This window comes from Hyla sarda, chromosome 1 (assembly GCF_029499605.1).
Source record: "Hyla sarda isolate aHylSar1 chromosome 1, aHylSar1.hap1, whole genome shotgun sequence".
NCBI classification, from domain to species: Eukaryota; Metazoa; Chordata; class Amphibia; order Anura; family Hylidae; genus Hyla; species Hyla sarda.
In genome coordinates this window covers 422232948-422246303 of record NC_079189.1, presented here as the reverse complement: position 1 = coordinate 422246303, position 13356 = coordinate 422232948, and the positions used below count along the sequence as shown (strand labels likewise).

The window sequence follows — 13356 nt, the reverse complement described above, 5'->3', positions numbered from 1 at the left end:
TTCAGGGAGCGAGCGCCGCCGCCAAAAAAGTGTGAGGCGGCTGGAGGAAGGATAAAGGGCACGGGAAGCACGCTGCCTGACCTCCCGCGCCATTTTAACCCCCAGAACGCGCGCTGGCACAGGAGCATACCATGAGCCCCTCATTCGGTCAACAGTGCAGGTGCAGTGTCCCTGCTAACACGGCCCCCACACAAAAAAGACCCACAATAAAGAACAGAGTCCCTTGAGTTTGAAGTCCGGCACCCCAAGGGGGTGTAAAAATACTCGCCTGCCTTCTTATACTCACCCTCAGACGTCTTCAACCAGCTTATGGCCAAGCTGCATCATACAAGGCTACAAATAGCGGTGCAAGCAGGGGCAGTGGGGGACCCGGACCCAGGGTGCAGCCTCCAGGCGCTGGCTGTTGGCGGGAAGGGGTTGACGGTGCATCCATTGATGTCCCGTGCCCCTTAGCCGCATATGGGGAAACAGGCAGCGCCATGCTCCTGTCGCCCCACCTTTAAAAGTGAAAATAAAAGGGAGTAAAGAAATCTAACTAAACAGCCCTAACTAGAAAATAATAAAAAGACCAGGTCTGGAGAGAACCAGACCGTGCCCACCTCCTAGATGACACTAGATAAAACTGGTTACTTCACTGCAGGTAGGCGGGTATATCCTGCCAGGGAGGAGCCGACTTTCTTTTTCCTAGTGTCAGCGCCTCCTAGTGGCAAGAGCATATACCCATCAGTTCGGTGTCCCCAATGAAGAGCGACCGAGAAAAGTAGAGTGAAAATTGATCATATCAGTGCAGCAAAGATATAGGGAGGTGAAATATTACACATTCCTATATAACTATTGTAAACTATATTGGAATAATACCTGGGCAGGATAAAAAAAAAAAAAAAAAAAAAGGTGGACAAAGTTAAGAAAAAAATAAAGTGGTTTGATAATTTAAGTATAACAATTGATGTAATCAAAAATTAAATAACTGTTAATGATAATATTCTTTATCTGAAAGATGAGAGACTGGAATGAAGAGCTACAGACAACTAGAGAACTTCCTCGTGAGGTCCCAGCAGATCAGCATCTGCAACAAAGGGCAAACTTTAAGGTAATAATGATGGTGTCTATTGCTTTATTGTTCCACTTAGTCTTTTGACATCAGTTAAAATAGCATTATAGCTTGTTAGGCTCATAATGTTGGTTTTTATCTATCTTCTTAAAGCTCTGCTGACTACTAAGATGTAAAAATACTGTATATAACTTTCTTTATGATCAATGGCTCAAGTGAGCAAGAAAACTAAAAAACATTCAAACTGTGCGCACTTCCCTTTTCCCACTCTGCTTAAAAGGTCATACAAAATTATTTCTTTGGCATGAGTTTATATGAGCATAGAATAGTAGAAATATGGTATCCAGAGTCTTAATCCTATACAGTGGTCCCTCAACATACAATGGTAATTCGTTCCAAATGATCCATCGTATGTTGAGGGATTCGTGCAATGTAAAGTATAGGAAGTTATACTCACCTTTCCCCGCCGCTCCGGACCGCGTCCTCACCGCTCCCGATGCTGTCCCAGGGGCTCCTGATGCTGTCCCTCTGCTCCGGCGTCTTCTTCGGGATCCTCCGGCTTTTCCCGCATCTTCTCCGGTGTCCGGGCCTCGCTTTCTGGTGACGTTATTAAGTTGCGGCACCGGGACGGTGTGTGCAGCGACGTAATAACGACGCCAGAAAGCGAGGCCTGGACCCAGGAGAAGATGCAGAAAACGCCGGAGGATCGCGAAGTGGACCCGGAGCAGCGGGGATAGGTAAGTGAACCTGTCCAGGATGCTTAAACTGCTATCCGACAGCAGCTTAAGCATTTTGCGCTGTCAGATAGCAGTTAATGCGATGGCCCCGACATATAAAAGCATCGTATGTCCATGCTGACGTCGACATACGATGGCCTCTGAGAGGCCATCGTATGTCGATTTGATCATATGTCGGGGCCATTGCATGTCGGGGGGTTACTGTAAAGTATACAGCTGTTTAGGGCCTTAAGGACCAATCAATTTTTCTGTTATACATCTTAGCATTTCCAGACCCATATTGTTAGAATTACTCCATGATATAGTCACATAAGGCTTGTTTTTTTAAATTTTTTATTTTTTTTTTGAGGGGGGGGGGGGGGGGGTTACATTTTTTAAAGGCATTTTGTTTCATTTATATATTATTGAAAAATGTTGGGCTTTTTTTTTTTTTTGTGGGGGGGTGTAGAAAAAAACGTCACATCTTTTATTGTTTCTGTTATTGATTTTTATAGCACTTACCATGTGGTATGAATGATATGTTAACAATTTCTGTTGTGGGTCAATGTGATCATGGCCATCCTTAGCTGTGTGCGGTCACAGGATGTCAGCTTTAAGGGGGCAACCACAGATTGAGCACTATTATGAGCACTGCCTGTTCTGCCTAGTAGCTGCCAGTGATCACAAATGCATTGTGGAAGGAGAGATCTGACTCTCAGTCTTGTGTTGTGTCTCTTTAAGATGGATACAGACCACAACCATATATTCATGACAGTCGACATAGAGGAGTGAGGACACGAGACAGAGCAGGGGCACCATGTAGGAGGCATCCCTCCTTTTGCTAAACTTCAATGTGGTGGCAGTAGGGCAGAGAACAGAACCCATCACAATTGCCTTCTGCTGCTTTATAAGTAGAAAGCCCAGCAGGCAGCAATTCAATTATTCTGGGTTTAATTAATTAGAAGAGGAATTGTGGTCAAAAAATTACTTTGTCCCTCCCAATATGGATCACATGTCTTTTTACAATATGTTGATCCCCCACCCCATGTAAAAAAGTGGCATTATTTGGTTGTTAATATAATATACTGCAGTATTTCAGTATTGTAGTGTATTATCCCTACCAGTGTGAAACTAACAGGCAACCACCATGTGCCAAAGTGCCATAGGGGTTACTCATGATCAGAAAAAAAGGGGAAATGTTTTAGAAAATAATTAGAAAAAAGGGTTAAAAAAATTATACATTTCTGAAACAGCACCAATCTTGTCCATGCTCTGAGTTTGCTATTGCAACTCCTCTCTATTCACTTATTGGGGAGCGAGCTGTAATGCCAGACGCAGTCCATGTAAAAGAGTGCCACTGTTTCTGGAAAAAAAAGATGCATAAGCCCTTTTCTCTAATCTTGCACAGCCAGTTTACTGATTTTGAACGGGCAAATTATTAATCATATGTCCTCTAATATGGGTCAATAACCATCTCTCCAGGGTTCAGCAAGGCTGTCAATACTGGACCTTTATAATTTATTTCAAGACTAGGTATTGGTGATATCAAAGTCCTGAAGTCCTTGCAGATGGGATGTTGGATCATAGAGCTAGATGTATTACATGTATTTGACTCTTGTCTACCATTCCTTGTAGATCAACTCAGATTTTGTTGGGGCCTCCACCCGAGGAGCCATGGCAGTAATCGATGGAAACGTTATGGCAATTAACCCTGGAGAAGAAACCAAAATGCAAATGTATATTTGGAACAATATCTTTTTTAGCTTTGGCTTTGATGTAAGAGACCACTACAAAGACCTGGGGGGAGATCATGCTGCCCACGTGGCTGCCACCCATGACTTAAAAGGAGTACAAGCCTACAGTGATTTGGAAATTGAAGAACTGTATGTCTTAGGCACTGTGGTCCTTGATTACAGAGGATACAGAGTAACTGCTCAGTCAATCATACCTGGAATATTGGACCGTAAAGAAGACCAAAGTGTTGTTTATGGTTCTATTGACTTTGGTAAAACCGTATCCACAAATGTTAAATATCTAGCCTTACTCCAGAAAGCCTGCAAACCTCTCAAGATCATGAGGCACACTGTGCTAGATGAGAAGAATGAGGAAGTGCTTCTGTGTTCTTCTGTGGAGTGCAAAGGAATTGTTGGTAATGATGGACGCCACTATATTTTGGATCTTCTTAGAACTTTTCCTCCTGATGTAAACTTCTTACCTTTGAAGGAAGAGGAAATACAGAAAGAATGTCAAAACCTTGGATTCCCTAAACCTTATCGCCACCGACTGTGCGGTTTGAGGCCAGAGCTTTTAGAAAGTTTTGTTCAACACAAGTAAGTTAACCAGACAGCTCAGAGTTAGGATCATGTTACGAGAAGGAAACAAAGATCATTAGGAAAAAATATGTGATCATGCAAAATGGGCTTATGTATTCAAGAATACTAAGCAGGTTTTGTTCAACATAGCTCGATCTTGTGATGTGCAGGGTGGGCCATTTATATGGATACACCTTCATAAAATGGGAATGGCTGGTGATATTAACTTCCTGTTTGTGGCACATTAGTATATGTGAGGGGGGAAACTTTTCAAGATGGGTGGTGACCATGGCGGCCATTTTGAAGTCAGACATTTTCAATCCAACTTTTGTTTTTTCAATAGGAAGAGGGTCCTGTGACACATCAAACTTATTGGGAATTTCACAAGAAAAACAATGAAGTGCTTGGTTTTAACGTAACTTTATTCTTTCATGAGTTATTTACAAGTTTCTGACCACTTATAAAATGTGTTCAATGTGCTGCCCATTGTGTTGGATTGTCAATGCAACCCTCTTCTCCCACTCTTCACACAATGATAGCAACACCGTAGGAGAAATGCTAGCACAGGCTTCCAGTATCCATAGTTTCCGGTGCTGCAGAATGGGCAAAACAAAAATTGGAACAGGATCCTCAGTTTACGCAGAAGATTTTGTTCAGTGATGAGGCAAACTTTTATGTGAATGGTGAAGTTAACAAACAAAACCACCGCTATTGGTCTGACACTAAGCCACATTGTATAGATCTCTCCAAGACTGTTGGAACACAAAAATTGATGGTATGGTGTGGGATATGGGGTAAAAGATAATGGGGCCATTCTTCATCAATGGAAACCTCTAGGCCACTGGATATGCAAAATTGCTACATGTGTTTCCCTCTTTATGTAAAAAAAGAAAATGGCAGCAGCACACTTGGTCAACAAAATGGAGGCTCTTAGCGCACTTTTTGATCAAAACGTGTCCCCCATCCACCACGCGGAGGTGGCCTCTTATCGGATGGGTCCCTAAACACTCACCTACCTCAGGCTGGGTGACATGTTGGATCCACTAACGATCCAAACCACCTCCTGTGAAAATAGGGGAGGGGATGCACGGCTACAGAGGGAGCCACTCCCCCCAAAATTGCACAGCAAAGAAAAAAAATGAAAATGTAGCCAGCACCTAAACCCAATACACGGGTGCACGCTGCTGTGGCAAGTACAAAACATGTAAAAAAAGAAAATGGCAGCAGCACACTTGGTCAACAAAATGGAGGCTCTTAGCGCACTTTTTGATCAAAACGTGTCCCCCATCCACCACGCGGAGGTGGCCTCTTATCGGATGGGTCCCTAAACACTCACCTACCTCAGGCTGGGTGACATGTTGGATCCACTAACGATCCAAACCACCTCCTGTGAAAATAGGGGAGGGGATGCACGGCTACAGAGGGAGCCACTCCCCCCAAAATTGCACAGCAAAGAAAAAAAATGAAAATGTAGCCAGCACCTAAACCCAATACACGGGTGCACGCTGCTGTGGCAAGTACAAAACATGTAAAAAAAGAAAATGGCAGCAGCACACTTGGTCAACAAAATGGAGGCTCTTAGCGCACTTTTTGATCAAAACGTGTCCCCCATCCACCACGCGGAGGTGGCCTCTTATCGGATGGGTCCCTAAACACTCACCTACCTCAGGCTGGGTGACATGTTGGATCCACTAACGATCCAAACCACCTCCTGTGAAAATAGGGGAGGGGATGCACGGCTACAGAGGGAGCCACTCCCCCCAAAATTGCACAGCAAAGAAAAAAAATGAAAATGTAGCCAGCACCTAAACCCAATACACGGGTGCACGCTGCTGTGGCAAGTACAAAACATGTAAAAAAAGAAAATGGCAGCAGCACACTTGGTCAACAAAATGGAGGCTCTTAGCGCACTTTTTGATCAAAACGTGTCCCCCATCCACCACGCGGAGGTGGCCTCTTATCGGATGGGTCCCTAAACACTCACCTACCTCAGGCTGGGTGACATGTTGGATCCACTAACGATCCAAACCACCTCCTGTGAAAATAGGGGAGGGGATGCACGGCTACAGAGGGAGCCACTCCCCCCAAAATTGCACAGCAAAGAAAAAAAATGAAAATGTAGCCAGCACCTAAACCCAATACACGGGTGCACGCTGCTGTGGCAAGTACAAAACATGTAAAAAAAGAAAATGGCAGCAGCACACTTGGTCAACAAAATGGAGGCTCTTAGCGCACTTTTTGATCAAAACGTGTCCCCCATCCACCACGCGGAGGTGGCCTCTTATCGGATGGGTCCCTAAACACTCACCTACCTCAGGCTGGGTGACATGTTGGATCCACTAACGATCCAAACCACCTCCTGTGAAAATAGGGGAGGGGATGCACGGCTACAGAGGGAGCCACTCCCCCCAAAATTGCACAGCAAAGAAAAAAAATGAAAATGTAGCCAGCACCTAAACCCAATACACGGGTGCACGCTGCTGTGGCAAGTACAAAACATGTAAAAAAAGAAAATGGCAGCAGCACACTTGGTCAACAAAATGGAGGCTCTTAGCGCACTTTTTGATCAAAACGTGTCCCCCATCCACCACGCGGAGGTGGCCTCTTATCGGATGGGTCCCTAAACACTCACCTACCTCAGGCTGGGTGACATGTTGGATCCACTAACGATCCAAACCACCTCCCTCTTTATGCACTGAAGCTGACATGTTCCCTGAGTTTTTCCCGCAAGATGGTGCACCACCACATTATGGGTGTCAGGTCCGAGCATTCCTAGATGAACAGTTTCCTGGAAAGTGGATTGGTCGTCGTGGGCCAGTCGAATGGCCCCAAGGTCTCCCGATCTGACTCCCTTAGACTTTTATCTTTGGGGTCATCTGAAGGCAATTGACTATGCTGTGAAGATACGAGATGTGCAGCACCATAAACTACGGATACTGGAAGCCTGTGCTAGCATTTCTCCTGCGGTGTTGCTATCAGTGTGTGAAGAGTGGGAGAAGAGGGTTGCATTAACAATCCAACACAATGGGCAGCACATTGAACACATTTTATAAGTGGTCAGAAACTTGTAAATAACTCATGAAAGAATAAAGTTGTGTTAAAACCAAGCACATCATTGTTTTTCTTGTGGAATACTCAATAAGTTTGATGTGTCACATGACCCTCTTCCTATTGAAAAAACAAAAGTTGGATTCAAAATGGCAGACTTCAAAATGTCCGCCATGGTCACCACCCATCTTGAAAAGTTTCCCCCCTCACATATACTAATGTGCCACAAACAGGAAGTTAATATCACCAACCATTCCCATTTTATTAAGGTGTAGCCATACAAATGGCCCACCCTGTAGTATAAAAAGTGAGTTTAGAGATTCAATTTTGGAAATTGATTTTGCTTTTGTAATAATAACATTCACAAAATTACCGCCTGGGTATAATGTTTAATATTTAGTGTAATATCTTATGGCAATGAATCAAGTATAGGAAATTTATATTCTCATAAAATACTTTCATGAAGCAAATTGTTGGACCCTACCAGTAGGCGTCCACATAACTGAATGCTTACATGATATAAATGACTTGTAAATTGTTGTCATTACAGTTTATTCAGTAATTTATCATGAAGCTTTCGAAAAATGTCTGTCATCTCTTTCATAGGTATGCCCAGTTTATGAAGGTTGTAGTGGCCAAGTCAAATAATGGAGATTTACTTCAGCCTGATGGGAAAGATAAAGGTAAACCTAAAGAATTTGGTAATTATAAAGGGAATTTACAGCCAAAAATTCCTAAATGAAATAAAATACGTTGGTATATTTTCAGACACGTGAACTTAGCCTAAATCTTTAATGAGATGTTTAATAACATTGGTTTTATTCTAGCTCATTGTCTTTAAAGGGAATCTGTCAGAGCTGCAGATATAGGCAGGTACAGTAGCTCATAGGGAGATGAAACAAATGAACTGTCTCTTAGCTGTTTGCAAAGTTAAAAAGTCAGGTTTCCTTTCAAGCTTGAAGAGTACCTGTCATTTGTAACTCATGGCATGTCCTAGCGACATGATCTGAACACTCAGATCCCTGCTGATGAAAACTTTTGACATGTTGGTAGGACATATCAGAGTTTTTACATATGACTATTGTGACTATTCAAGTTTCATAGAGAGTGCTGAGCTGCAGCATGCAGGCATGCCTCCTCTCTCCTTCACCCCCTCCCTGCCCTGCATGATTCATGTACAGGGTTTTGCTTCCAGCACTGAGCCTTATACATAAATCATCAAGGAGGCATGCATGCTGCAGCTTAGCACTGCCTTTATGACACTTAAGTTTGAAAGGAAAGCATGATTTTTAATTTTGCAAACAACCATCAGAGGTAGATATAATTTGTTTCTCCCTGTGACCTATATGCCCATGTCTGCAGCTCTGGACATGATATAGAGCTGACAGATTCCTTTTAGCTGTGTGAGGCTATGTGCAGACATTTTTTGTTTCATATTTTGCGGCTGTATTTTGGCACATAAACAGACAGAAAAAAAGGGCCACAATAATTAAATATGTAAAATTACTGCATGTGAGATCTCAAAAGAAAAAGTAAATAAAAGTCTGGTTTTAAACAGTTTTTTGTGATGTAAAATGGCCATTTTATGTCCATCTCAAAAAACACAGTGAGCAAACATCTTCCTATAGTTTGTCACCTGAGCTCTTACAGAGTAGTGTTGGGTGGTTGCCAGTAACCGGCAAGATTCCAAATGCAGATGTGGATGTGACTGAAAAATAAGCCATAATGAGGGACATTTATCAATGTTTGCTTATGTATTCTTTTTTTTAGTAATTTTTTCCTTACTCTTTTTTTGCTTATGTGCGACTTATTTATCAACTGGTTTCAGCCTGTTGATAATTTTCTTTCACGTAAGCAATTTTTCCTTTTTTACTTTGGTAGTAGCTTTTTCTGCTCCATGTTTGAGCTGGAGTAAATTTAGTCAATTTTTAACCCTGTTGCGACTTATTTTTGCGCGGTTGCGACTGTCGCAGTTAATAAATACCTGACTACCCGTAGTCCATTTTAAAATTATTACTATGTAGTTAATTTTTGGAAAACTTGCTTTTCTCGCTTTCCAGTCAAAATGTCGCACGAAAAATCGCGTAGTCGCAGTTGCGACAATTTTGCGACAATTATAGTAAAGAAAACCTGACTAAAAGCGTTGATAAATGTCCATAAATGTGAGTCCAAGTTACTCCTATATTGTTCAAAAAGTTCAGCTTTTGGTACAGTTCTAGCTTGGCTTCTTCCTGCACTCAGGCTGTCAATCTCCATAGTTTGGCCCAAATCTGAACCATACCATTAAAGGGGTACTCCGGTGAAAAACACACACATATATATATATATATATATATATATATATATATATATATTTTTTTTTTTTTTTTTATCAACTGGTGCCAGAACATTAAACAGATTTGTAAAGTTATTTTCTTTATAAATGTATTTCCTGTCTGACCACAGCTTTCTGCTGACACCAGGGCCTTCTTTAATTTTGATTGGAACCTGGGAAAGCAATTTTTTGGGCCCCCCCACAGCAGTGTTCCCCCACATTAGGTAGACAGCATAGTTCCCTCACATTAGGTATGCAACAATGTTCCCCCACATTAGGTAGACAGCATAGTTTCCCCACATTAGGTAGACAGCATAGTTCCCCCACATTAGGTAGACAGCATAGTTCCCTCATATTAGGTATGCAACAGTGTTCCACCACATTAGGTAGACAGCATAGTTCCCTCACATTAAGTAGACAGCATAGTTTCCCCACATTAGGTAGACAGCATAGTTCCCTCACATTAGGTATGCAACAGTGTTCCCCCACATTAGGTAGACAGCATAGTCTCCCCACATTAGGTAGACAGCATAGTTCCCTCACATTAGGTATGCAACAGTGTTCCCCCACATTAGGTAGACAGTATAGTTCCCTCACATTAAGTAGACAGCATAGTTTCCCCACATTAGGTAGACAGCATAGTCCCTCACATTAGGTAGACAGCATAGTTCCCCCACATTAGGTAGACAGCATAGTTCCCTCACATTAGGTATGCAACAGTGTTCCCCCACATTAGGTAGACAGTATAGTACCCCCACATTAGGTAGGCAGCATAGTACCCTCACATTAGGTAGGCAGCATAGTACCCTCACATTAGGTAGACAGCATAGTTTCCCCACATTAGGTAGACAGCATAATTCCCCCACATTAGGTATGCAACAGTGTTCCACCACATTAGGTAGACAGCATAGTTCCCTCACATTAAGTAGACAGCATAGTTCCCTCAGATTAAGTAGACAGCATAGTTTCCCCACATTAGGTAGACAGCATAGTTCCTTCACATTAGGTATGCAACAGTGTTCCCCCACATTAGGTCGACAGCATAGTCTCCCCACATTAGGTAGACAGCATAGTTCCCTCTCATTAGGTATGCAACAGTGTTCCCCATCATTAGGTAGACAGTATAGTTCCCTCACATTAAGTAGACAGCATAGTTTCCCCACATTAGGGAGACAGCATAGTTCCCCCACATTAGGTAGACAGCATAGTTTCCTCACATTAGGTATGCAACAGTGTTCCCCCACATTAGGTAGACAGTATAGTACCCCCACATTAGGTAGGCAGCATAGTACCCTCACATTAGGTAGGCAGCATAGTACCGCCACATTAGGTAGACAGCATAGTTCCCTCACATTAGGTATGCAACAGTGTTCCCCCATATTAGGTAGACAGTTTCCCCACATTAGGTAGACAGCATAGTTCCCTCACATTAGGTAGACAGCATAGTTCCCTCACATTAGGTATGCAACAGTGTTCCCCCACATTAGGTAGACAGCATATTTCCCTCACATTAGGTATGCAACAGTGTTCACCCACATTAGGTAGACAGTATAGTACCCCCACATTAGGTAGGCAGCATAGTACCCCCACATTAGATAGGCAGCATAGTACCCTCACATTAGGTAGACAGCATAGTACCCTCACATTCGGTAGACAGCATAGTTCCCCCACATAAGGTTAGACAGCGCACTATCTGCCCCCCCTCCCCTACCTGACCAACCGACGCACACTAACAGACTTAAACTTATAGACACACACTACACACAGATACACTTACAGATACACTCACCTGGCCGTCCATGGTTTCATCTTTTCTGCGGCGGCCGGGACTGATGTATGACGTCGCTGACGTCCTCCTGCGCAGGTCTGGGGAGGAACGTTGCTTGCGCGACTCCCCCCGTCAGGCCGCAGGCTCACTGTTTTAACCCCTTAAGGACCAGGCCATTTTACACCTTAGGACCAGAGCGTTTTTTGAACATCTGACCACTGTCACTTTAAACATTAATAACTCTGGAATGCTTTTAGTTATCATTCTTTTTCCGAGATAGTTTTTTTGTGACATATTCTACTTAATGTTAGTGGTGAAATTTTGTCGATACTTGTATAATTTCTTGGTGAAAAATTCCAAAATTTGATGAAAAAATTAAAAATTTTGCATTTTTTTAACTTTGAAGTTCTCTGCTTATAAGGAAAATGGACATTCCAAATAAATTATACATTGATTCACATATACAATATGTCTACTTTATGTTTGCATCGTAAAGTTTACATGTTTTTACTTTTGGAAGACACTAGAGGGCTTCAAAGTTCAGCAGCAATTTTCAAATTTTTCTCAAAATTTTCAAACTCACTATTTTTCAGGGACCAGTTCAGTTTTGAAGTGGATTTGAAGGGTCTTCATATTAGAAATACCCCATAAAAGGCCCCATTATAAAAACTGCACCCCCCAAAGTATTCAAAATGACATCCAGTCAGCGTTTTAACCCTTTAGGTGTTTCACAGGAATAGCAGCAAAGTAAAGGAGAAAATTCACAATCTATTTATACTTGTATTTGTAGCCCAATTTCTCTCGAGTAAGCTCATACCTCATATGTCTATGTAAAGTGTTCGGCGGGCGCGGTAGAGGGCTCAGAATCAAAAGAGCGACAAGGGGATTTTGGAGAGTACGTTTTTCTGAAATGGTTTTTGGGGGGCATGTTGCATTTAGGAAGCCCCTATGGTGCCAGAACAGCAAAAATACCCCACATGGCATACCATTTTGGAAACTAGACCCCTTGAGGAACGTAACAAGGAATTAAGTGAGCCTTAATACCCCACAGGTGTTTCACGACTTTTGCATATGTAAAAAAAAAATTAAAAAGGGTTAATAGCAGAAAATACCCCCCAAAATTTGTAACCCCATTTTTTTCTTCATGGAAATACCCCATGTGTGGACATCAAGTGCCCTGCGGTCGAACTACAATGCTCAGAAGAGGAGGAGCGCCATTGAGCTTTTGAAGAGTGAATTTGTTTGGAATGGTAGTCAGGGGCCATGTGCGTTTACAAAGCCCCCCGTGGTGCCAGAACAGTGGACCCCCCCACATGTGACCCCATTTTGGAAACTACTCCCCTCACAGAATTTAATAAGGGGTGCAGTAAGTATTTACACCCCACTGGCATTTGACAGATCTTTAGAACAGTGGGCTGAGCAAATTAAAAATAAAATTTTTCATTTTCAGGGACCACTGTTCCAAAAATCTGTCAGACACCTGTGGGGTGTAAATGCTCACTGTACCTCTTATTACATTACGTGAGGGGTGTAGTTTTCAAAATGGGGTCACATGTTGGGGGTCATTGTTCTGGCACTATGGGGGCTTTGTAAACACACGTGGACTTCAATTCCGGACACATTTTCTCTTCAAAATTCCAATGGCGCTCCTTCTCTTCTGAGCATTGTAGTTCGCCCGCTGAGCACTTTACATCCACATTTAGGGTATTTTCTTACTCAGAAGAAATGGGGTTACAAATTTTGGGGGGCTTTTTTCCTATTTTCCCTTGTGAAAATGAAAAATTTAGGGTAACACCAGCATTTTAGTGAAAAAACTTTTTTTTTTTCATTTTCCCATCCAACTTTAACGAAAATTTGTCAAACACCTGTGGGGTGTTAAGGCTCATTATACCCCTTGTTACATTCTGTGAGGGGTGTAGTTTCCAAAATGGGGTCACATGTCGGTATTTATTTTTTTGCGTTTATGTCAGAACCGCTGTAAAATTAGCCACCCCTGTGCAAATCACCAATTTAGGCATCAAATGTACATGGTGCACTCTCACTCCTAAGCCTTGTTGTGCGCCCGCAGATCATTTTACGCCCACATATGGGGTATTTCCGTACTCAGGAGAAATTGCGTTACAAATTTTGGGGGTCTTTTTTTCCTT

The 13356-nt window shown here is 42.5% G+C and overlaps 1 protein-coding gene across 6 annotated transcripts in view; it reads left to right on the top strand.

Moving 5' to 3' along the window:
* The window catches only part of LOC130281725 (clustered mitochondria protein homolog), a 73064-nt gene that overhangs the window by 23827 nt on the left and 35881 nt on the right, over positions 1-13356 (top strand). For 5 of the 6 annotated variants that reach the window (XM_056529271.1, XM_056529293.1, XM_056529261.1 and 2 more), the window contains exons 9-11: positions 998-1090; positions 3403-4097; positions 7734-7828. In XM_056529271.1, the coding sequence (XP_056385246.1) occupies positions 998-1090; positions 3403-4097; positions 7734-7828 (883 nt within the window). The remainder of the gene's footprint in view (positions 1-997; positions 1091-3402; positions 4098-7733; positions 7829-13356) is intronic. The other variant, XM_056529282.1, reaches the window with a different exon arrangement.